The sequence below is a fragment of the Lampris incognitus genome, chromosome 16 (assembly GCF_029633865.1).
Source record: "Lampris incognitus isolate fLamInc1 chromosome 16, fLamInc1.hap2, whole genome shotgun sequence".
NCBI classification, from domain to species: domain Eukaryota; kingdom Metazoa; phylum Chordata; class Actinopteri; order Lampriformes; family Lampridae; genus Lampris; species Lampris incognitus.
The window spans coordinates 1506081-1532788 of NC_079226.1; the positions used below are offsets into that span (position 1 = coordinate 1506081).

Consider the following 26708-nt stretch of genomic DNA (forward strand, 5'->3'; position numbering starts at 1 on the left):
CACTATCAACCAGGCTCCACTGATCTTGTGGGGCAGGTGAGAAAATGAGCACGTCTTCAGAGAAAACTAGATCTGGTCAGGAGGTTACTAGTGGGTTACTGGTGGATGGAGGCTGAACATGGAACAGACCTTCACCAGTTCCTTGAACACGGCATGCTGAATCATCCTTCTCTTATTCAGTCCAGATGCCATCTCCTCTAGATCTATGGCAGACCTGACGCGACAAAAAAAAATTAGAAACGACAGGCAAAAGAGAACTAGGCTTAAATCTGAGGGTCTACGGACGGGATGTTGTGTTGCTGCTGTAGAGCCCCCTGAGGCACATTTGTCATTTGTGATAATGAGCTATACAAATGAAACCCAGCCACTGAGGATGGACAAGCCAGTGCATTCTTAGTGCCGGTCCCAAGCCTGGATAAATGCGGAGGGTTGCATCAGGAAGGGCATCCAGCATAAAATCTTTGCCAAATCAAATATGCAGATGAGTGTGAAGGTGAGAGTCAGAACTTTGAATGTTGGCACTATGACTGGTAAAGGGAGAGAGCTGGCTGATATGATGGAGAGAATGAAGGTAGGTATACTGTGTGTGCTAGAGACCAGGTGGAAGGGGAGTAAGGCCAGGAGTATCAGAGGTGGGCTCAAGCTCTTCTACCATGGTGCGAATAGGAGGAGAAATAGGGTAAGGGTAATTCTGAAGGAAGAGTATGTCAAGAGTGTGCAGGAGCTGAAGAGAGTGTCAGACAGAGTGATGAGTATGAAGCTGTAAATCGAAGGTGTACCGATCAATGCTATCAGTGCATATGCCCCACAAGTTGGGTGTGAGATGCAAGACAAAGAAGAATTCTGGAGTGAGTTGGATGAAGTGGTGGAGAGTGTACCCAAGTTGGAGAGAGTGGTGATTGGAGCGGACTTCAGTGGGCATGTTGGTGAAGGGAACAGAGGTGATGAGGAGGTGATGGTTAGTTATGGTGCAAAGGAGAGGAATGTGGAAGGACAGATGGTGGTGGATTTTGCGAAAAGGATGGAAATGGCTGTGGTGAATACATATTTCAAGAAGAGGGAGGAACACAGGGGGATGTACAAGAGTGGAGCAAAGTGCACACAGGTGGACTATATGTTATGTAGAAGGCGCGATCTAAAAGGGATTGGAGACTGCAAGGTGGTGACGGGGGAGAACATAGCTAGGCAGCATCGGATGGTGGTCTGTAGGATGACTTTGGAGACCAAGAAGAGGAAGCAGGTGAAGGCAGAGCCAAGGATCAAACGGTGGAAGTTGAAGAAGACTATTGTGTGGAGTTCAGGGAAGGGTTAAGACAGACACTAGGTGGTAGTGAAGAGTTGGCGGATGGCTGGGCAACCACTGCAGAAATAGTGAGGGAGACAGCTAAGAAGGAACTTGGTGTGTCATCAGAAGAGAGGAAGGAAGACAAGGAGACTTGGTGGTGGAATGAGGAAGTACAGCAAAGTATACAGAGGAAGAGGTTGGTAAAGAAGAAGCGGGATAGTCAGAGAGATGAAGAAAGTAGACAGGAGTACAGGGAGACGCAGTGTAAAGCGAAGAGAGGTGGCAAAGGCAAAGGAAAAGGCATATGGTGAGTTGCATGACAGGTTAGACACTAAGGAAGGAGAAAAGGACTTGTACCGATTGGCTAGACAGAGGGACCAAGCTGGGAAGGATGTGCAGCAGGTTAGGGTGATCAAGGATAGAGATGGAAATGTGCTGACAAGCGAGGAGAGTGTGCTGAGAAGGTGGAAGGAGTACTCTGAGGGGCTGATGAATGAAGAAAATGAGAGAGAGAGAAGGTTGGATGATGTAGGATAGTGAATCAGGAAGTTCAGCGGATTAGCAAGGAGGAAGTGAGGGCAGCTATGAAGAGGATGAAGAGTGGAAAGGCAGTTGGTCCTGATGACATACCTGTGGAGGCATGGAGATGTTTAGGAGAGATGGCAGTGGGGTTTTTAACTAGATTGTTTAATACAATCTTGGAAAGTGAGAGGATGCCTGAGGAGAGGAGAAGAAGCATACTGGTACCGATTTTCAAGAACAAGGACGATGTACAGAACTGCAGCAACTACAGAGGTATAAAGTTGATCAGCCACAGCATGAAGATATGGGAAAGAGTAATAGAAGCTAGGTTAAGAGGAGGAGAGATGACGATCAGCGAGCAGCAGTATGGTTTCATGCCATGGAAGAGCACCACAGATGTGATGTTTGCTTTGAGAATGTTGATGGAGAGTATAGAGAAGGTCAGAAGGAGTTACATTGTGTCTTTGTAGATTTAGAGAAAGCATACGACAGGGTGCCGAGAGAGGAGGTGTGGTATTGTATGAGGAAGTCGGGAGTTGCAGAGAAGTATGTAGGAGTGGTGCAGGATATGTATGAGGGAAGTGTGACAGTGGTGAGGTGTGTAGTTGGAATGACAGATGGGTTCAAGGTGGAGGAGAGATTACATCAAGGATCAGCTCTGAGCCCTTTCTAGTTTGCAATGGTGATGGACATGTTGACGGACGAGGTCAGGCAGGAGTCTCCGTGGACTATGATGTTTGCAGATGACGTTGTGATCTGTAGTGAGAGTAGGGTGTAGGTGGAGGAGAGCCTGGAGAGGTGGAGGTATGCACTGGAGAGAAGAGGAATGAAAGTCAGTAGGAGCAAGACGGAATACATATGCGTGAATGAGAGAGAGGACAGTGGAATGGTCACGATGCAAGGAGTGGAGGTGACGAAGGCATATGAGTTTAAGTAACGGGGAGTGCAGAAGAGAGGTGAAGAAGAGAGTGCAGGCAGGGTAGAGTGGGTGGAGAAGAGTGTCAGGAGTGATTTGTGACAGAAGGGTACCAGCAAGAGTTAAAGGGAAGGTTTACAAGATGGTTGTGAGACCAGCTATGTTGTATGGTTTGGAGGCAGTGGCACTGATGAAAAGACAGGAGGAGGAGCTGGAGGTGGCAGAATTGAAGATGATAAGATTTTCACTGGGAGTGATGAAGAAGGACAGGATTAGGAAGGAGTATATTAGAGGGACAGCTCAGGTTGGACAGTTTGGAGACAAAGCAAGAAAGGCAAGATTGAGATGGTTTGGACATGTGTGGAGGAGAGATGCTGGGTATATTGGGAGAAGGATGTTGAATATGGAGCTGCCAGGGAAGAGGAGATGAGGACGGCCAAAGAGGAGGTTTATGGATGTGGTGAGGGAGGATATGCAGGTGGCTGGTGTGACAGAGGAAGATGCGGAAGACAGGAAGCGATGGAAACGGATGATCCGCTGTGGTGACCCTAATGGGAGCAGCCGAAAGTAGTAGTAGTAGTAGTAATAGTAGTAGTAATAGTAATAGCTATACAAATGAAATTGACTTGACTAATCAAAACTAAGTAACGGGCAATTACTCAGGATAAAATACTGACTTAGACAGCTAGGGGAAGGTCTGTTATGTACATTTTACCAGTAATATTGGCTTTATGCTGCTCTCACACTATCTTTTGAGATGCCTGTGAAATTAAATTAGATATTAGGTCAGGTCAATTTTATTTGTATAGCCCAACATCACAAATTACAAATGTGCCTCAGGGGGCTTTACAGCAACACAACATTCTGTCCTTAGACCCTCTCATCAGATAAGGAGCAACTCCCTACAAACCTTTAACAGGGAGAAAAAATAGAAAGAAACCTCAGGGAGATATTACTGTGCATACTTATTTAATTTCATGTCAAACTTTCAAAATACACTATATGGACAAAAGTATAGGGACACACATTTTCATCATTGAATTCAGGTGTTTCATTCAGACCCCTTGCCACAGGTGTATGAATCCAGCAGCTAGTCATGCAGTCTGCATTTATAAACATTTGTGAAAGAATGGGTCGTTCTGAAGAGCTCAGTGAATTCAAGCGTGGTACTGTCACAGGATGCCACCTTTGCCATAAATCAGTTCATGAAATGTCTTCCCTGCTGGATATTCTACGGTCAACTGTAAGTGGTATTATTGAAAAGTGGAAGCGTTTAGGAATAACAGCAACTCAGCCACGAAGTGGCAGACCACGTAAAGTCACACAGCGGGGTCAACGAGTGCTGAGGCGCCTAGTGCGTAAAAGTCTCCAGCACTCTGTTGACTCAATAACTGCAGAGTTCTAAACTTCCTCTGACATTAACATCAGCACAAAAACTGTGCACCAGGAGCTTCATGGAATGGGTTTCCATGGCCGAGCAGCTGCATGCAAGCCTTACATCACCAAGCACAATGCCAAGCGTGGGATGGATGGTGTAAAGCACGCTGCCGCTGGACTCTGGAGCAGTGGAAACGTGTTGTGTGGAGTGATGAATCACTCTTCTGTCTGGCAGTCTGATGGACCAGTCTGGGTTTGGTGGATGCCAGGAGAACGTTACCTGCCTGACTGCATTGCGCCAACTGTAAAGTTTGCTGGAGGAGGGATAATGGTATGGGGTTGTTTCTCAGAGGTTGGGCTAGGCCCCTTAGTTCCAGTAAAGGGAAAACTTAATGCTTCAGCATACCAAGACATCTTGGACAGTTCTAGGCTTCCAACTTTGTGGGAACAGTTTGGGGAGGGCCCTTTACTGTTCCAGCATGACTGTGACCCAGTGCACAAAGCAAGGTCCATTAAGACATGGCTGGGTGAGTTTGGTGTGGAAGAACTTGACTGGCCTGTACAGAGCCCTGACCTCAACCTCATCGAACACCTTTGGGATGAACTAGAACGGAGATTGCGAGCCAGGTCTTCTCGTCCAACATCAGTGCCTGACCTCACAAATGCTCTTCTGGATGAATGGGCAAAAATTCCCAGACACACCCCAAAATGTTGTGGAAAGCCTTCCCTGAAGAGTGGAAGCTGTTATAGCTGCAAAAAGGGGGGACCAACTCCGTATTAATGCCTATAGATTTAGAACAAGATGTCATAAAAGCTCCTGTAGGTGTAATGGCCAGGTGTCCCAATACTTTTGTACATAAAGTGTATGTTACATTACTATTGGTGAAGTCTTTGAAACTTGAACAGCACAGATGTTATATCAAAAATGTTGTTACTGGACCTGGCCAATATGTAATCGGCACTGTGAGAATCATTCTACAGCGACCTGTGTGTTTGTATGTCTTTCTGTGTATGGGTTTTTTTTCCCCCCTTTTTCTCCCCGATTGTACCCGGCCAATTACCCCACTCTTCCAAGCCATCCCAGTCGCTGCTCCACCCCCTGTGCTGATCCGGGGAGGGCTGCAGACTACCACACGTCTCCTCCGATACATGTGGAGTCACCAGCCGCTTCTTTTCACCTGACAGTGAGGAGTTTCACCAGGGGGACATAGCGCATGGGAGGATCACGCTATTCCCCACAGTTCCCCCTCCACCCCCCGAACAGGTGCCCATACCGACCAGGGGAGGCGCTAGTGCAGCGACCTGGACACATACCCACATCCGGCTTCACACCCGCAGACACAGCCAAGGTGTCTGTAGGGATGTCCGACCAAGCCGGAGGTACTCACCAACTATTTGATTAGCAAGCAAGCAAGTTTATTTTTAAACCACATTTCGTACACAGGGCAATTCAGTGTGCTTTACACAAATAAACACAGAAAAGGAACAACCATATGAAATATAATTAAAAGGGAGTAAATAGAGGCAAATAGGAACAATCATATATAAAATATAATTAAAAGAGTACAAAGTACATAACATTTACTTTGAATGAGCAATTAAAAAGAGTAATATAATTGAAAGACATGTACTATAAAAAGAAAATACAAAGTACAAAAAAAAAAAAAAAAAAAAGATAGTCACTTCTCCACCAGGAGTGACCAGAGATCTACTTCCAGAATTAAAAAGCAGTTGGAATGAGGTGCAAGTTTTAATGCTCAATCATAGGCACAAGAAAAAAGAAATGTTCTTAAGCTAGATTTAAAAATTGCTATGTTTGGGGCACATCTAAAATCTTCTGGTAGTTTGTTCCAGTTGTATGCAGCTAAATGCTGCTCCACCATGTTTGGTTTGGACTCTGGGCTGAACTAATTGACCTGAGTCCATGGATCTTAGAGCCCTACCCGGTTTATACTCTTCAAGCATGTCAGTGATGTATTCTGGGCCTACACCATTCAGTGATTTGTTGACAAGTAGCAACACTTTAAAATCTATTGTATACCCAACTGGAGCCAGTGTAGCGATTTCAGGGCTGCAGTAATATGCTCTGTTCTCTTGGTCCTGGTTAAAACTCCAGCAGCAGCATTCTGAATGAGCTGCAGCTGTTTAATGGCCTTTTTGGGAAGAAGGTCAGTTAAGAGACCGTTACAGCAATCAATTCTACTGGAAATAAAAGCGTGGATGAGCTTCTCCTGGTCATTTTGGGATACCAGACCCTTGATTCTGGCTATATTTTTAAGGTGATAGAAGGCTGTTTTATTGATTGCTTTGATATGGCTGGTGAACATGAGAGCTGACTCTATTAAAAAGCCAAGATTCGGACTTTGTCTTTGGTTTTTAGAGCTCGAGAATTGAGTTGTTCATTTATAACAATGAACAACTCAATCTTATAATATCTGATGGGTTAATATGTGATGCTAACCTCAGTTTTGACAATCAAATTAAACATGTTGTTCAGTCATGCTTTTTCCAACTCAAGCTAATTTCCAAAATTAGGTCATTTTTATCAATTGCCAATTTGCAAAAAGTTGTACACACTTATATCTTTTCTCGACTCGACTACAGTAACGCACTTTATTCTGGTATCAGCAAGGGCTCCCTCCACTGTCTGCATTTGGTACAAAATGCCGCTGCTCGGCTCATTACAGGGACAAGGAAGCATCACCATATCACTCCTGTGCTTGCCTCCCTACACTGGCTCCCTGTTATATTTCGAATTGATTTTAAAATTTGACTGCTCACTTCAAAGGCTTTAAATGGTATTGCTCCTTTATACGTTTGGGATTTATTGACTTGGTATGTCCCCCCTCGACCATTAAGGTCTGCAGATGGAGCTTATTCCCAGGTCTCGGTTGGTTTCAAAGGGTGATGGGGCTTTTGCTGTTAGAGCCACCACACTATGGACCTGTCTTCCTGCTGAGCTAAGATGAACTAAGTCTTTAGCTTCTTTTAAATCTCATCTTAAAACTTTTCTTTTTATGAAAGCTTTTACAAATGTCTGATAATTGTTTTTATTTTTACTATTTTATTTTCACTCTTATTTGAGCTTACTCTTATTCCTGCCTTGTCTGGTTTTATCTGGGGTTTTTTGGGGGGCGGGGGGGAGTTTGTGAAACACTTTGTAACATTGTTTTAGAAAGGTGCTATATAAAATTATAACCATTATTATTATTATAATAATTATTATTATAGTTCTCTTCTCTTTGTTGCCAAACACAATAATCTCTGTTTTTTCCTTATCTAATTGAAGAAAGTTTTGGCTCAACCACTTATTTATCTGCTCCAAACAGTGACACGGTGAGTCTATTGGGCTGAGATCATCAGGTGAAAGAGCCAGATATATCTGATTATCAACTGCATAACTATGGTAATCCATGTTGTTGCTCTGAAGAATTTGGCCTAAAGGCAGCATGTACAGATTAAACAGGAGAGGTCCGAAAACTGATCCCTGGGGGATTCCACATGTCATAGCTTCTCTATCAGATTCATAACTGCCAATGGTGACAAAGTAACTTCTGTTTTCTAAATAATACCTGAACCAATTAAGGACTGCTCTGGAAAGTCTTACCCAATGTTCCAGCCTGTCCAACAGTATTCTGTGATCTACAGTGTCAAATGCCGCACTGAGATCAAGTAAAACCAGAACAGATATTTTACCTGAGTCTGTATCCAGCCGTATGTCATTTAACACTTTTATAAGAGCTGTTTCAGTGCTGTGGTTAGGTTGGAAACCTGATTGATATTTGCCAAAATGACCATTTGAGTTAAAAAAAATTGCTGAGTTGATTTGAAACAACTTTCTCGATGATCTTAGCTATAAAAGGAAGATTTGAAACTGGTATATAGTTATTTAACACAGAGGTATCCACAGATCTCTTTTTTAGGAGTGGCTTAATGGCAGCTATTTTAGTGACTTTGGGCAAGTGCCTGATAGCAGTGAGCTATTAACTATTTGATGTAACTAAGTTTTTACAGAGTTAAAAATAGTTTTAAAAAAAAATCAGTGTGTCGAGACATGTTGATGATTTAAGATGCTGAACTGTTTCTGCTAGAATTTCTTGATAAATGGTATTAAATTGTGACATAATGACCAGATTATTTCTAGGTGGTCGTAGAGACTGCATAGTATGGGTATTATTAATGTTCCCGTTAATCAAATTAGAAACTGTAGCTGTCTAGCCTTGCATAACTCATAGTTAAAATTATAAAGGCTTTGTTTACACAAGTCATAGTGGATTTGAAGTTTAGTTTCCCTCCATTTGCGTTCGGCTTTCCTGCCTTCTCTTTTCAGGGCTTTTACCAACATGGTATTTATCCAAGCTGTCTTTTTTTTGCTCAGAGTTTTCTTTTTACTGATGCAACAACATCCATGACATTCAGAATTTTCATGTTAAAAGTTATCCAGGAGAATATCAGCTGACTGGATTCATGGTTTGTGACATAGTTATTGTCTCCATAAACGTAGCACTAGTACTCTCATTTATATACCTCTTCTGGTAACACTTTAGTATGGGGAACATAAAAAAACTTAATTACTAGTGAATTAGTAATGATCAAGATGTCACTTTAGTATGGGGAACATATTCTAAGTAACAAAAACTTAATTTACAGTAATTTAACACTATTAACACTTGTAGTTTTGTGTTTTGCTATGTAAGAACAGACCATATTCATTAAGTGTTAGTAAGGGAGAATAACTCTTCTTGTGGTACTACCACCTTATAAAGTCCATACTAAGCAAAGCATATTGAGATGGTACTACTAATAAGCAATAATTCTGAGGTTATAGAGGGAAAACTCATAGTTAATGGCTTACTGGTTGTATAATAAGGCCATGCAGAATAAGGCATTAATGAGTACGTAATAATGACCAATTAAGAGCCAATATGTTGCTAATTTGCATGCTAATAAGCACCTAATTAATGGTGACTACGTTCCCCATACTAAAGTGTTACCCCTCTTCTTAACAGATACACAGCTAGTTTGAACATCCGGTACGATCCATAAGTCAAAGGAGACACAGCAGTGATCAGAAAGGGCCAAGTCCTTAACCATAACGGATGAAATGTTGATCCCTTTAGAGGTAACAAAATCTAGAACGTGGCCCCGAGTGTGCGTGGGCTCTTTTACATGTTGCGAGAGGTCAGAAGTGTCACGTAGGGCAAAGAGATCTTTGGTATTATTGTCCATGTTATTATCTATATGAATGTTAAAATCTCCTGTTATAATAAAGTTACAATCAATAGTAATAGCTGATAGCAGTTCATTAAAATCATCAATAAAATCAACAGAATATCTTGGAGGTCTGTAAATGGTTAGAAATAGAATTTTGGGAGCACCCGTCAATATAAAACTGAGGTACTCAAAAGAAGTAAAATCATCAAGTAAAATCTCTTTGTACTGAAAAACATCTTTAAATAAGGCAGCTACTCATCCTCCCTTCTTGCCAGTCTGGCATGTATTCATAAAACTAAATTTTTCTGGCACCATCTCGTTGAGAACAGTAGCGCTGTTGCCTTCAGTTAACCGCATCTCAGTAAGGAAAAAAAAACCTAAATTGTATGATGTTATAATGTCATTTACTTAAATTTGATTTGTTGGGAAGAGATCTGATATTGAGTAAAGCTAGCTTTGCTGAGATAATAGGGGCCCTTGTGGTAGCCTGAGACTGTCGTGGAATATGTAACAAATTAGACTGGGTTACCCTGTTAATTGAGTACACTCGAGTTCTTCTATTTCTAATCAATACCGGAATAGACAACAGTGCCGGATTACATCTGAGGGAGGTAATAGTAGGCCCTCCTGACCAGAAGGGGGATGTAGTGTGGGTTGTAGGGGATGGAGATCCAAAGGAGTTGAATTAAGTGCAACTGGACTTGGTATATATCCGTGAAGACGATTCGCCTCTCATCCAAGAGGCTTCCTCAGTTCATGCCTTTCTGACTTGGCTGGTGATGAGACTCTATCCTCTAGGAGTCGTTGTCAGAGCTATTGATATGCGTGGCTCTTTGTGATCCGATATTTACCAACGCCCTTCGCTAACAGAGCCATAGATATGAGTGGCTCTTTTGTGTCCCGATGTTTGGCTGCGCCCGTCGTTATCGGAGCTATTGATATGCGTGGCTCTCCTGTGCTCTGATGTCCAGCCGGGCCCGTCGCCATAGGAGCTATTGATTTGCATTTGTTTAGCAGCGACGGTGGTTGGGGGTGTTAGTTTCGACTTCATTATTCAGTGGTCATGAGAGTGGTTGGAGCTGTTAGTGACTGACTGTTGTTCTTGGAGGCTAGGCTTCTTGAGTCTCCTGGGTAGAGATGAAAGGACGGCATTGTAAGTGGGAGATAGGTGGTGTCGCAGACCTCTTCCTCTGTTGAGGGATGGTTTTTCCAGTTTCACATAGATGGCTTCCTTCACCCCTCTTTCAAACCATCTATCTTCCCTGTCCAAAATGTGTACGTTGCTGTCCTGGAAGGAGTGTGTCTTCTCCTTTAGGTGTAGATAGACTGCTGAGTCTTGTCCTGAGGAGTTTGGCCTTCTGTGTTGGACCATCCGTTTGTGTAGTGGTTGTTGGGTTTCTCCTATGTATAGGTCAGTGCAATCCTCATTGCATTGTACGGCATACACCAGATTGCTGTTCCGGGTGTGTGGTACACGGTCTTTGGGATGAACCAATCTTTGTCGGAGTGTGTTGCTGGGTTTGAAGTATACCGGGATGCGGTGTTTGTTGAAAATTCTCCTGAGTTTTTTGAGACCCCAGAAACATACGGGATGACTGTGCTCTTCCTTCTGTTCCTTTTCTCCTCGTTGCTCACCTGGTTGGTCTTCTTGGAACGTGTTGCAGTTTTCACAAAGGTCCAACTGGGGTAGCCGCAGGTTTTTAAAGCTCCCCTCAGGTGTTTGTGTTCTTCTCGTTGGGCCTGAGTGCTGCTGGGCACATTGTCAGCTCTGTGTTGCAGAGTTCTGATGACGCCCAGTTTGTGTTCCAGCGGGTGGTGTGAGTCGAAAAGTAGATATTGGTTTGTGTGTGTAGGTTTCCTGTAAGCCCCAATGTGGAGGCTCCTGTCTTCCCCAATTTGGACGTCACAGTCCAAGAAGGGCAAACTGTTGTTCTTTACGTCTTCCCTTGTGAACTTAATGTTCTTGTCCACTGAGTTGATGTGTTTGGTAAACGCTTGCACCTCTTGTGTTTGGATTTTGACCCATGTGTCGTCCACATATCTGAACCAGTGGCTCGGAGGTGTTGCTCTGAAGGAGTTCAGGGCCCTGTGTTCTACCTCTTCCATATATAAGTTGGCCACAATGGGCAATACTGGTGAGCCCATTGCACAGCCGTGTTTCTGTCTGTAAAACTGGCCCCTCAATAGCTCTGACGACGACTCCTAGAGGATCAATTCTGAGTCTCATCACCAGCCAGTCAGACTAGCTTGGTCTAGTCAGAAAGGCACGAACTGAGGAAGCCTCTTGGATGAGAGGCGAAACGTCTTCATGGATATACCAAATCCAGTTGCACTTGATTCAACTCCTTTGGATAACTATGACCTCAATCTGCAACAGACATGACCCACGCCACAGTAAAGTGGGGGGAGGGGACCAGAGATGTAGAGCCGCTTATGTTGAACCGAGAGGGAGTCAAGAATTTTGCTGAAGCAGCGTTTCAGTATTTCTGAGGTCTGACTGGATACGTCATTACAGCCAACATGAGGGACAACATCACGGGCGAGTGGATGAACAGCTAAGATGTTGGGGATTTTCTCCATGATATCAGTCACCTTAGCGCCAGGAAAACAAAGTTGCCGCAGATTTTCTCTTTATGTTTCTCACACTCAAGTCACCAATGATAAGCGTGGTCAGAGGGGGAGTTGACGGTGGGGAAAACTTCACCCGTGAGGACGGTGGGGATGGAGAAGGATGGACAGGGAGGGGGACAGGAGCTCTCCTCGGGGCTGGTGTAAACTGCGGTGTGGATTGGTGAGCCCTGACATGGAAGGAGCGCTCGGGTTTGGCTGGTGGAAGGACCGGTGGTGACAGTGGGCTGTGGGACTGGGATTGGGGCTCCTAAGCCAAAAGAGGTAGAAAGTAATGCAGATTGAAAATATCATATTTATTCTTCAGCTGGACGTCAAAGCTAGGCAGTGCATGAGAGGAGCGCCTCCCTCTTCTGCTATGAGCTCTGATCAGGGTCCGGGGCTTGTGATGGGACGGGGTAGAGCTGACCGGGACCTTAGGTTTAGCCCCGAGGTGGACCCAGACTCATTGGGCTCGATGAATGGAGGAAGGACTACAGCAGCTGCAGGGCAGACAGCGGTGGCAGCTGACTTGGTGACCAAAGGAGGAGAGGTAGCCTCAACAGCAGGACAGAGAACGGTGGCGATAGGCTCGGTGACTGGAGAAGCAGAACCAGCAGCGGTGTCGGTATGCACTGGACCAAGAATGCCAGTTGATTAGGTAAACTTATCTAGTGCAGGTGAAATGAGGGGCTGTGTTCCATGTATTTGAATGCACGTCATGAGTGTTACTGCACTATGGTGTATGCATTTTTGTGTGGCAGTCTTTGTGTCCAAGAAAAATTTCACTCAGGACAAATAAAGTAATCTTGAGGTGGGAACCACTTTGACCAAGAGCATAGCCTGAATTCTTTGAGACATGGATTCAACAAGGAGCAGGAAACATTCCACATGGACCAAAGAAGGTTGAATCAGTTCATCTGGACACAACATTTATTGAGAGAGAAACGTTTCATCATCATCATCCAAGTGACCTCTTCAGTCTCACCCGACTGCAGGTGTCCCCACCCTTATAAACAATACAGTTGCATAACGACCCAAACCAACGATTGTTTCATATGCAAATTGGCGTGACCATTGACTACTACAACTGTTTTGTTTATAAGGGTGGGATACCTGCAGTCAGGTGAGACTGAAGAGGTCACTTAGAAGATGATGAAACATTTCTCTCAATAAAGGTTGTGTCCAGATGAACTGATTCACCTTTCTGTGATTTCCTTACTTGGATTATTGAGCATGCATCAAGACATCAGCTCAAGACCCATTTTTATGCTCTTGCTTATAATTAATTCCACTTTATATTTCTTTTACTCTTATTTTTTATCTTGTACTGTGGTTTTATTTCTTGCCTTGTTTTATGTTTTTTGCCTAGGTCTGTGTTTTATTACTTTAAACTTATCTTATCTGTATTGTTGTTGAGTTTTATTGTTTACCTTGATTTTAATGTAAAGCACTTTGAGCTGCATTTTATGTATGAAAGGTGCTATACAAATAAAGTTTATTATTATTATTATTATTCCACATGGATCTTGATTCATACCAATTAAACAGATTTACACAGAGCTTCCCATTCCATCGCATCTCAAAGGTCTTCCACTGGGTCCAGATCTGGGGACTGTGCTGGTCATCTGACTAAACTAAAGCTGCCGTCATGACCCAAAGACCTTGATGAGGTGATGTGTGTTTGTGACACTTGGCATGTAGGCCTGCTAGAATGATCTTAAAGGAAGTTGGTGTGAATTTCAGAAGGTGTAATGAGTAAAGCAGTGACATTAGCTTGTCCAGAGGTATGAGGGGACAGAGAATTCCATCAATCCAGTATTAACTTAATTAATCCCTTTCGGATTCTCTGCGGTTTTTTTGGCTAAGACCAAGTGCATTAGTTTTTTTTGTTTTACAAAGTGAAAGCACATAATTCATTCACAGCTCCTGCAGTAAAGGAACAAATGTGTATTACACTGTATCTAATATGCTGATTACTAATCAATGAACGTGTAAACGAGAGCATAACTTCAGATACCTTGCCGTCTCACAAGTCATCATGCAACATGATGGAAGAGGATTTGTCATGCACATTAAAGAGGCCAAAGGCCCCCTGGAGTGGGAAAAGGCAGTAGTAGCAGTTATCAACACTACAGCAGTATCACAGGAGGTAGAGCAGGTCAAAAACAAGATGGCACCATAGACGCTTACCTCGGTTCTGTGCTCTCTTGTACTTTTTCTGTGTTTGTTTATTTGTTTGGTTTCCAGCATCCACTCACTGATCACATACAGCAGGGAAGAACTTTTAAGCCTCCAACTGTCCACTGGATAAACTGAACACACTTTTCTACCGACTTGTTTTAACCAAAGTCTTGCCGGGCTTTTGGCTGGGGGTGCCCTGTGCAGGCTCCAGCGGAGACACCAACGGGTGAACTGGCGCGCTCGTTAAACTGCGACAGCGGGGATTTCAAACTGCACTCTCGTCAATCCACCTGGCAAATGTCCGCTCTCTGGCCAACAAGATCTCCCGCCCTGTGTCTCACTGAAACCTGGTTTAGTGAGCAGATAACAAACAGTACACTTCATCTGCCACAGTTCCAACTCCTACAAGGGGTCCGCGAAACAGAGCTATCAGGGAAAAAAAACGAGGTTGGTGTACGGATGTCACAGTGTTGAAGAAATCATGCAGCCCTCACTTAGAGACATCTTTCATTGACTGTAAAGAATTCTATTCACCACGGGGAAGTTCATCATTTATTCCGGTTGGTGTCTATATCCCACCCCAGGCCTGTGTTAAAGAGGCATTAAAACACCTGGCTGGTCAAATTACAAACATGGAGCACAAATATCCAGACTCCCTTCTTACTGTCCCTTGTACAAGAGGAACTACAGAACATACTGGATGCCTCTGCAAAGGCATACAAGCAGCTTGGCCTGGCCATTAGCATAAAAAAGACCCATGTCCTCTACCAACCCCCACCCAACAGAAATATGCCTGCTCTGCACCCATCCATCTCTGTAGACAACACCAGACTCGAAAATGTGGAACAGTTCCCATATCTTGGCAACCTTCTCTCCTCCAAAGCCAACACTGACATTGAAATACACCATCGTCTCAGTTGTACCAGCCGGGCCTTCTCAAGATTTGAGGAAAAGGGTTGACGTTCCATGACGTTCGGGCCGGAATAAAAATTCTGGTGTACAAAGTGGTAGTGCTGCCCACCCTACTGTATGGGTCAGAAACCTGGACCACATACAGCAGGCACCTGAAGGCACTCGAGACATACCAACAGTGATGCCTCAGGAAGATCCGTAAGATCAACTGGGAGAATAAGCTCACCAACTTCAGTGTCCTCAAGGAGACCAACATGCCTACTATAACTGCCACCATCACATAACATCAGCTGAGATGGACTGGCCGTGTCCTCCGCATGTCTGACTCACCTCCTGAAACAAGTCCTTTACTCTCAGCTCGTGACAGGACACTGTTCCCCAGGACGACAACAGAAGCGATATAAAGATAACATCAAGGCCCATATCATAAGGTTTGGCATCGACATTAACACCTGGAAACATGCAGCAAAACACAGGGAGGCCTGGAGACTGGCTGTCCGCGAGGGTGCTGGACACTACACTACAACCATGACCTCCTAAAACCACATGACCTCCTAAAACTATGAACTCCTAAAACCACTGTGCTGCTAAAAACAAGTGCAATCTCAGAAAGGAGCAAGTTACCAGAAAGGCCCAAACCACACCCTCGCCCACATTACCCCAAAATATGCAGCTCCAGGATCGGCCTCTATGCCCACCTGAAGACCTACAAGGACCTAGAAGGAGGACAGTCATACTCGACCCAGAGTGACCGTCAATGATGATGGTGTGAATGTGAGGCAATAACTAACTGTAAAGCACTGCTGCAGCTACAAAAGCGCTACATAAAGTGCCATCCATTTACTATCAACAAAGTTATTAAAATGATGCCAAAGTGATGACGATGCGTGTTTGTAGATTTAGCAGTGTGTATCTAGGTATACGTGTGTGTGTGTGTGTGTGTGTGTGTGTGTGTGTGTGTGTGTGTGTGTGTGTGTGTGTGTGTGTCACTCACTTAACATTTTCTCTGAGCTGTTTCACCAGCTTGATGTTGACATCGGCCTCTAGTAGAGCAGCACACACCTCCTTCAACATTGCATTCAGCACCTAGGGAGGAAGCAGATGCTTTACTTATCCCTCTGCTGCGTAGTTCAGTTGAACACACCTTCCTCTGAGTTCAGCTAATGGCCATGAACAGAGATCCATATCAACTGTTTCCTGCTTGCATGGCCACCGTACAGTGTTTCTCTGACAGTCGTAGTGTACCAAGGAAAATCAATTGCGTTAAAATCTAAATCTCGGTTTGACCACATGGGCTTTCCTAAATTGCAACAGGCTGATATTATTTAAGAGTGTGGTGATTAACCAAACCCATGATTCAACGACTTTTGATAAAAAGTTAAAATTCAATCCGATTTTTCCCTCTCCTCAGCAGACCATTAAACTGTTATCAGTCTTGATTTACAAGTACACACACCAGCTTCTCAAAATAATACAACTGTACTTATGAAACCAATATAGATAAGAAAAACATGCCTTCAATAAAATATTCTATGTCAAAATAATGAAAAAAGCCTGCCAGTTTGAGTTCACATGAAGCTGGAGTCATAGTCTGCATCATTTCTTTTTTCTAAAGTACACCTCCCTCCCCATCTAATGACTAATAAGGAGAGAAAAGAATTATTCCACATTGTATTCTTACAACCAATTGTATTTTTACAATGAATGTGTTCTTTGCATGTAACCCATCCTATTGTATAGCAGCATGTAACCCATCCTATTGTATAGCAGCATGTAACATCCTATTGTATAGCAGCATGTAACCATCCTATTGTGTAGCAGCATGTAACCATCCTATTGTATAGGAGCATGTAACATCCTATTGTATAGGAGCATGTAACCATCCTATTGTATAGGAGCATGTAACCATCCTATTGTATAGGAGCATGTAACCATCCTATTGTATAGGAGCATGTAACATCCTATTGTATAGCAGCATGTAACCATCCTATTGTATAACAGCATGTAACCATCCTATTGTATAGGAACATGTAACCATCCTATTGTATAGCAGCATGTAACATCCTATTGTATAGCAGCATGTACCCATCTTATTGTATAGCAGCATGTAACCATCCTATTGTATAGCAGCATGTAACCATCCTATTGTATAGCAGCATGTAACCATCCTATTGTATAGGAGTATGTAACCATCCTATTGTATAGGAGCATGTAACATCCTATTGTATAGCAGCATGTAACCATCCTATTGTATAACAGCATGTAACCATCCTATTGTATAGGAGCATGTAACGATCCTATTGTATAGGAGCATGTAACATCCTATTGTATAGCAGCATGTAACCATCCTATTGTATAACAGCATGTAACCATCCTATTGTATAGGAGCATGTAACGATCCTATTGTATAGCAGCATGTAACCATCCTATTGTATAGCAGCATGTAACATCCTATTGTATAGCAGCATGTAACCATCCTATTATATAGGAACATGTAACCATCCTATTGTATAGGAACATGTAACCATCCTATTGTATAGGAGCATGTAACCATCCTATTGTATAGGAACATGTAACCATCCTATTGTATAGCAGCATGTAACATCCTATTGTATAGGAGCATGTAACCATCCTATTGTATAGCAGCATGTAACATCCTATTGTATAGGAGCATGTAACCATCCTATTGTATAGGAGCATGTAACGATCCTATTGTATAGCAGCATGTAACATCCTATTGTATAGCAGCATGTAACATCCTATTGTATAGCAGCATGTAACCATCCTATTATATAGGAACATGTAACCATCCTATTGTATAGGAACATGTAACCATCCTATTGTATAGGAGCATGTAACCATCCTATTGTATAGGAACATGTAACCATCCTATTGTATAGCAGCATTTAACATCCTATTGTATAGGAGCATGTAACCATCCTATTGTATAGCAGCATGTAACATCCTATTGTATAGCAGCATGTAACATCCTATTGTATAGCAGCATGTAACATCCTATTGTATAACAGCATGTAACCATCCTATTGTATAGGAACATGTAACCATCCTATTGTATAGGAGCATGTAACCATCCTATTGTATAGGAGCATGTAACCATCCTATTGTATAGGAGCATGTACCCATCTTATTGTATAGCAGCATGTAACCATCCTATTGTATAGCAGCATGTAACCTTACTATTGTATAGCAGCATGTAACCATCCTATTGTATAGCAGCATGTAACCATCCTATTGTATAGGAACATGTAACCATCCTATTGTACAGCAGCATGTAACCATCCTATTGTATAGCAGCATGTAACCATCCTATTGTACAGCAGCATGTAACCATCCTATTGTACAGCAGCATGTAACCATCCTATTGTATAGCAGCATGTAACCATCCTATTGTATAGGAACATGTAACCATCCTATTGTACAGCAGCATGTAACCATCCTATTGTACAGCAGCATGTAACCATCCTATTGTACAGCAGCATGTAACCATCCTATTGTATAGCAGCATGTAACGATCATATTGTATAGCAGCATGTAACCTTACTATTGTATAGGAGCATGTAACCTTACTATTGTATAGGAGCATGTAACCATCCTATTGTATAGGAGCATGTAACCATCCTATTGTATAACAGCATGTAACATCCGATTGTATAGGAGCATGTAACCATCCTATTGTATAGCAGCATGTAACATCCGATTGTATAGGAGCATGTAACCATCCTATTGTATAGGAGCATGTAACCATCCTATTGTATAACAGCATGTAACATCCGATTGTATAGGAGCATGTAACCATCCTATTGTATAGCAGCATGTAACATCCGATTGTATAGGAGCATGTAACCATCCTATTGTATAGGAGCATGTAACCATCCTATTGTATAGGAGCAGTGGGCAGCTGCAGTGCCCAGGGACCAACTCCAGTTCTTTCCATTACCTTGCTCAGGGGCACAGACGGGAGTATTATCAATCAATCAAATCTTACTTTATTCAGACACATAGCTCCATATTTAAAAAAAACAACAACAACAAAAATACAACACGGGACAACACAAAAATACAGCTAAAACATCAGTTCACAAGTCCACAATGATTAAAACCTATGCAGACATTTGTTCCAATGTTTCCAGAAACAAGAGGAGTACTTTGTGTCACTTTTTGTAGGCTCAGTTAACAGCATTATAATTACATTCTTTGAATAAATTAATCGACAGATAAATTTGAACACACCATGAAAAGAGGGAACATTACTAGTCACAAACATATGACTTGCACTTGTCCATCTTGGAAGCTTGAGCAAGATTGTGAATGCATCATTATTAAGGCTGGGTGTTTGTCACGGAAAATATTGACTAAAGTCACGGAGCAATCACGGCAAAGTTGTAGACAATCACGGAAAACTAAAAAGAAAGAGGCAGAAATCACGGAGTGTTTTAAATAGCTTGAATGTATTCAATTAACCAAGAGATCTCATGCACAGTTGTGGTAAATTATTGAAATAACATGCGCAATTGTAGCAACAGCAACAAGTGCTTGAACAATTTTTTTTTTTTTAAACAGCAGGCAGTTGCTGCTAGCAACAAATACTGTGGCGGACACTAGGGGCTGTGCCTCTCACCCAGCAGGACTGTGAGCTGGGGGCGTGGTTTACGTTCCCGGGCTCGCCGGTGCAGGGTTGTTCCTGCTGAGTTTTGGTTTTGGAGTTGAGGAATAAACATCAAACTCGCCTTCGTCTCCTGTGTTTTTCCTCATCCTGTCACATTGGTGACCCCGAATTGAACATGTTTGGAGCAGAAGAAGAGTGTGAATCCACTTCGGCCACGCCGCCCCAACTCTCACAGCCGGCCGTTCTCGCCGCGCCTGTGAAGCTCCCAGAGTTCTGGCAGAGCGACCCGGCCTCGTGGTTCCAGCATGTCGAGGCGCTGTTCCACCTGCGTGGAATCTCCGCGGACGACTCCAGATACTATTTGGTCGCCGCTGCGCTGGACCAGCAGTCCACACGCCGGGCCATGCAGCTGTTGCGCGTCCCCCCCCCCCGCAACACGATAAATACGTCGCCCTCAAACATCTTCTGCTCCGGAGGTACAGCCTATCTACCGCAGAGAGGGCAGATAGGATCCTTTCCCTATCCGGTTTGGGCGACGGGACGGCTGTGGATCTCATGGACAATATGCTGTCGCTGCTAGGCTCAGACGAAGGTGGGTTCCTTTTCCCGCACGTTTTCCTGCGCCAGCTCCCGTCTCCTGTGCGCGCGGCTTTGGCTAACTCCCCGTGTCTGGCCGCTGGTGACTGCCGAGGTTTGGCTGAGGAGGCCGATCGGGTCCTGCTGGCTACCAGACGGTTCTCTGTGAAGAGTGAGGCATCGGAGCCTCTGCAGCCGGCGTCGGAGGACGCGGACCCGGCAGTGGTGGCTGGAGTGACTGCCCGGAGACGGCGCGGGAGAGGCCTCTGTTTCTTCCACCAGCGGTTCGGCGGCAAGGCGAGGCGCTGCGTCCCTCCGTGCACGTTGGAGGCGGCGGGAAACTCCAGGGCAGCGCTCAGTAGCAGCTGTGGGCGCTGGCGGACGTAGTGAGCTGCTCTTCATTAAGGACACGATGTCAGGAAGACGGTTTCTGGTGGACTCAGGCTCACAAAAGAGCCTACTCCCTCCTGCTAAGACAGACAGGTCGGCCGAAGGCAGCGGCCCACAGTTAAGTGCAGCTAACGGTTCGTCCATTGCGACGTTTGGCACAAGGTTGGTGACTGTTTGCTTCCACGGGCGCCATTTTGAGTGGGACTTTGTAGTGGCCGCCATTACTGTTCCTATTATCGGCGCGGATGTTCTTGTGTGCTAATGGTCTGCTGGTTGATGTTACAAACCGCCGTTTAATTGATGCTGTGTCTTTCGCCACTGTTCCGTGCGAGACAGGGGGAGCCGGGCCGTTAACACACGCTAACTTTTTAGCATAAGGGGATGTTTTTCAGCGTTTGCTGGCGGATTCTCCATCGGTGACTACGCCTGCCTTTTCCACCGCGGTTACTAAACACGGGGTACAACATTTCATTCCCACTCTGGGACCGCCAGTTTTGGCGCGCGCGCGGCGCCTCGACGCGGTAAAATGGGCTCCAGCTAAGGAGGAGTTCGCCATCATGGAGCGTCTGGGTATAGTGAGGCGTTCCAACAGCCCGTGGGCCTCACTGCTTCACATGGTGCCCAAGGTGGATGGGTCGTGGCGGCCTTGCGGCGACTTTCGCCGCCTGAACAACGTCACCGCCAATGACCGCTATCCCATCCCACACATACAGGACTTTTCCATACGCCTGGCAGGTGCCACTATCTTCTCTAAGGTGGACCTGGTGCGCGGCTATCATCAGGTTCCCGTGTACGCAGAGGACGTGGCCAAGACCGCAGTGATCACCCCGTTTGGGCTTTTTGAGTTCATGCGCATGCGCCTTTTGGCTTGAAGGGGGCAGCGCAAACCTTTCAGAGGCTGATGGACTCGGTGTTTCGTGACCTTGCTTTCATGTTCGTTTATCTCGACGACATATTAGTGGCCAGTCGGTCAGCTGAAGAGCACCTGGCGCACCTGAAACAGGTTTTCCGTCGTCTGGACGAACACGGCCTGATAGTCAACCCGGCCAAGTGTCAGTTTGGACTGCCGGTGATTGACTTCTTAGGTCACCGCATTTCGCCGCAAGGCGCGATCCCGTTGCCTTCTAAGGTGCAAGCGGTGGCGGAATTTCCCCGCCCGGTCTCTATTAAGGCATTGCAGGAATTCTTGGGCATGGTGAATTTCTATAACCGTTTCCTCCCTCGCGCTGCCCACCTCCTTCAGCCACTTTACGAAGCCCTGCGGCTTAAGAAGGCTAACGACCCTGTTGACTGGACTCCCAAACAGGTCCAGGCCTTTGACGGAGCTAAGTGCGCCCTGGCTAACGCTGCCCTCCTCGCCCATCCCACACCCACGGCGTCCATAGTTTTAACAACCGATGCGTCTGACATAGCCGTGGGGGCTGTGGTTGAACAGCGTGTGGCGAATGCGTGGCAGCCACTCGCATTTTTTAGCCACAAACTGCGGGATAGCGAGCGCAAGTACAGCGTTTTTGACCGGGAGTTGCTGGCACTGCACCTTGCAACCCGTCATTTCCGCTTCCTGCTGGAGGGTCGCTCCTTCACGGCTTATGTGGATCATAAACCGCTGACTTTCGCAACGTCCAAGGTGACTGAGCCATGGTCTGCTCATCAGCAGCGCCACCTGGCGGCCATCTCTGAGTTCACAACGGACATTCAGCATGTGGCCGGGAAGTCCAACCCTGTTGCTGATTGTCTGTCGCGTGTGCTTGTGTGTCCTGTGCACCTCGGTGTGGATTTCTCCGCTATGGCTGCCGACCTGCCCAGCGACCCGGACGTCCTTGCCCTTAGGTCAACGCGTACCGGTCTCAAGCTAGAGGACGCTGTGATGCAGGAAGGCAGTCCTGCCCTCCTCTGTGATGTCTCCACCGGCCGTCCCCGCCCCGTTGTTCCAGTGGCCTGGCGCCGTCGAGTTTTCGAATCGATTCACTCCCTCTCGCACCCTGGAGTTCGGGCGTCGGTGAAGTTGGTCGGTTCCAAGTTCGTCTGGCCTGGCCTCCGCAAGGACGTCAAGGGGTGGGCAGCTGCATGTGTAGCGTGCCAGCACGCTAAGGTCCACCAGCACACTAAATCGCCCCTCGAACCGTTTCCGATCCCGGCCAGACGTTTCGACCACGTGCATGTGGACCTGGTGGGCCCTCTACCTTCTTCACAGGGTTTTTACGCACCTGCTCACAATGGTAGATCGGACCACCAGGTGGCCAGAGGCTGTCCCTCCGTCCTCCACAACATCCTCGGATGTTGCACGCGCTTTTCTTTCCCCCTGGGTCGCCCGTTTCGGCACTCCGTCAGATATCACCTCAGACAGGGGCCCCCAGTTCGTGTCAGAGCTCTGGTCGGCACTTGCACGATCCTTGGGTGTGCAGGTACACCGCACTACCGCGTACCACCCTCAGGCTAACGGCTTGTGTGAACGTTTTCACCGGTCGCTCAAGGCAGCGCTGTGCTCTCGGATGGTAACTGGGTGGATGGTTTACCTTGGGTTATGCTCGGGTTGCGTTCGGCTCCTAAGGAGGACCTCAACGCTTCGCCCACTGAGCTGGTGCTCGGTCAGCCACTCCGCGTCCCTGGGGAATTTTTGCCTGGGAGTTCCGCTCCTCGACCCCGTCCGGCCGTTTATCCTTGTTTGTCCGACAGCACTCGGGTTCCAGGCCCCGTTCACCACTGTTTTCCACGGTCGTTCGTGCCTGCGGAGCTCATGTCGGCTCGTTTTGTTTTTGTACGGCATGATGCTCACCGCTCATCCCTCCAACCCCCATACGATGGCCCATTTCGGGTTCTTGAGACGGGTCCTAAGGGTTTTGTGCTAGATATGGGTGGGCGTAGGGAGCGTGTCACGCTTGATAGGCTTAAACGGGCGCACAGGGTGGCAGGCGAAGTTGTGTTTCCGGCCCAGGTTCCCCGTCGGGGTCGTCCTCCTTCCAGGACCCCGGCAGTGTCTTCACGGGTTCAGCGTTCTGCTTCTCAGCCGACTTTGGACTGTGTTTCACCTACTGTTCCGGCTCAGGGACGGCGCAGCCGTTATGGCAGGCTGCTTAAGCCTCCAGTGAGACACTAATTTTCTTTCCAGGAGTCCCTTCTGGGTGTTCGGGGGGGGGGGGGGGGCTGTGTGGCGGACACTAGGGGCTGTGCCTCTCACCCAGCAGGACTGTGAGCTGGGGATGTGGTTTAAGTTCCCGGGCTTGCTGGTGCAGGGTTGTTCCTGCTGAGTTTTGGTTTTTGGAGTTGAGGAATAAACATCAAACTCGCCTTCGTCTGCTGTGTTTTTCCTCATCCTGCCACAATACAACTAAAATGCATTGGTAGACTACTGCATTTAATAGTTTCGGTCCATCGCGGAAAGAAAGAGCATGCTTTTTGGCCTTTAATTTAACAGAACGTTGTGATAAACGGATTATGCTCAAATTGCATTACTAAAATAATAAAACGGTTAAAGTGTGTTTATTTATTTAAAGTTTGTTTTGATACAACATGTTGTACATTGCGAGGTTTGAGTCTTTTATGGAGCGCCTGTTGTCACTGACAACGTTACCGTAACGGGAGAAGGAGCGCTCGGCATCAACACTGTTGACAGGGGCCGTCAAACATCCGATTGCAACAACTGACAAGGATGGGAATCTTGATCCCAACGCATTCCAGAATCTGGAATGGAATACGGCTGCTTCAAACCAGCTGTTCCATCGCGTTATTACAGGTGTCGGAGGAATGCACAGAGTTTTCTCCTTTTCCTGGAGATACATGCGGAATCTAGCTTTACGCATGGGACAAGCTGTAAACGCCTGTTTAACAGCCACAACCAGATCGTTGACTTTCTTAAATGTCTTGCGCCATACGCAACACAGGTGATATGGACAGCGTTTAGAAAGAGAGGTTTCATTCCTCGTTCCCATGCCTTAGTCATATACGCAGCGTTGTCAGATACAACTGCAGTGACCCTATTTCGTCAGTGTACCCTGTATGGCCTGGCTTACGGTCTTGAAATTGACACTGTCTAGAACCATGCCATCTAACAGAATTAATCCAATTTCAACTCCTCGCACTCGGGTTTGCTTAATACAGCCAGTATGTTGAGAACGTATCTGTCCTCGGCATCGGTGGTCTCGTCAGCAACAATGCTAATTCTGTCACAAACTTTGAGTTTGTCTTTGATCTCGTTCACGTGTTTCGCGACTATGCTAGGCAGGTAGGTGCGTCGGAGTTGACAGCACTTGGAATTACTCCGATGTCGCGGAGATTGCGTTCCAGATAGGACTTCAGGCCAACATTGTCCAGTGTGTGTAAGGGGATGTTGGCTGAAGTGAAAGCTTCTGTACGTTTAATTACCTCACTCTGTCTATGCAATTGGGCGGTTGTTTTAGCTTGAAACAGCTCTGACACAGTTTTCTGCAGTTTTCAGCTCTTCTCGGTTTCAACGGCCCGATCCGCGGTTTTCTTTTTATGGACGTTTGTCTGCAAATGCTTGTCGCAACTTGCTTTTCGAGTGTAGTCCACCGGGATGTTACACACTGAGCAAAATAACAAACCACCACTGACATGAAAAGTTTTTTCTGGGTATTGTAGGGATCGTGCTTTAGCGGAGGTTTTTGCAGTTTTACTCATTTTGAAGTTTTTGATCGGACCGTGACTAACGTTAGCTGTTCATTCATTTGCACTTCTAACGTAACCATGGGAACGTAACATTACACTATAAACTTCCGCTAATTGGGACATTCTATGGGTCGGAGTGTAGGTCAAAATGTACAATGCTAGGCTATATGCGGTTCAGAAGTGATGGTTAAAATGCTTAGTGCCTATACAGATCACACTGTAGGCTACGTTAAGATTGACAGTTAGGCTACCATTCAAAACTGTAGAAAAATCACGGAAAGCACTAAAAACTGGGGAAATCGCGGACATGGCAAAAAATGGCGAGAATCACGGAATCCGTGACACCCGCGACTTCCGTGACAAACACCCAACCTTGATCATTATACGCTACCTGCAGCTTTTTCATTTTTGCTTTGCTATAACTGCACCACAAGTGGGCAGTGTAGAGTGGAGTGCAGTAGGCCCTCAAAAGAGCAGTTTTAACCTCATCTGTACACATGTGACATTTGTGTGCCAGCATATTGGCTTGTGCATACAGTTTGCAACACTGGCGCTGCACATCATCGTCGTCGTCACATAGATCATTGCTGGTGATGTGACCCAGATATCTTACTGTGGTCACCACATTTACTGCTTGTTCTGCCATGAAGAATGAAGGAACATGCTGCTTCTGGTCCTCCTTGGGTTTAGCAGTCATGACAACACTCTTTTCAGAGTTAAATGTGATGTCATGCTGCACACCATAACTTGAGCAGACTCTGAGCAGTTGCTGTAGGCCAGCACTAGAAGGAGACAGGAGGACTAAGTCATCAGCGTACATCAGAGGGTTAATGAGACTATCCCCCACCATACAGCCAGTCTTACACTCTTCACTTTTTAGAAAGATCATCCATATACAAGTTGAAGAGAACAGGCGACAGTATTCCACCTTGTCGGACCCCATTGGTAACTGGGAACGGTGCAGATATACTCTTACTCCACCTAACTTGCATGGTTTGATATGAATACCAACAGTGCAAGATCCTTATCATCAGATAAGAGGGGACCCCTCGCTCTGGTAGTTTAGCAAACAATTTACCATGATTAACTCAGTGATTAACTCAATTAAATGTTTCTGTCAACAAACACTGTGTCCAGATGAACTGATTCAACTTTTTTTGATTTTCTTACCTGGATTATTGAGCATGCATAAAGACACTACACTTCAGTTTGGCAATATATTGGTGTTAACCTAATAGATATCAAACAGATGTATTTACTGTGAAAACTTGTAATTATTCATGGTAACATGACTTATTTATATTAGTATCTTAATCAACAGCATGGACTCTCATGAGTATATGACAGGTCCCATGAACAAAGAAAAAAAAATTATTAATTTTTCTCCCCAACTGTGATTGATTTATTATTAGGCCAACACATGTTTTTAGCCTTGCCTTTAAAAGCAACATTAGACCTAAATCCATCCATCC

The 26708-nt window shown here is 45.3% G+C and overlaps 1 protein-coding gene across 2 annotated transcripts in view; it reads right to left on the reverse strand.

Moving 5' to 3' along the window:
• srp54 (signal recognition particle 54) overlaps positions 1–26708 on the reverse strand; it is a 50568-nt gene that overhangs the window by 22119 nt on the left and 1741 nt on the right. For both annotated transcript variants that reach the window (XM_056295865.1, XM_056295866.1), the window contains exons 4-5: positions 16012–16103; positions 130–214 (exon numbers count right to left, since the gene is read on the reverse strand). In XM_056295865.1, coding sequence (XP_056151840.1) covers positions 130–214; positions 16012–16103 — 177 coding nt within the window. The remainder of the gene's footprint in view (positions 1–129; positions 215–16011; positions 16104–26708) is intronic.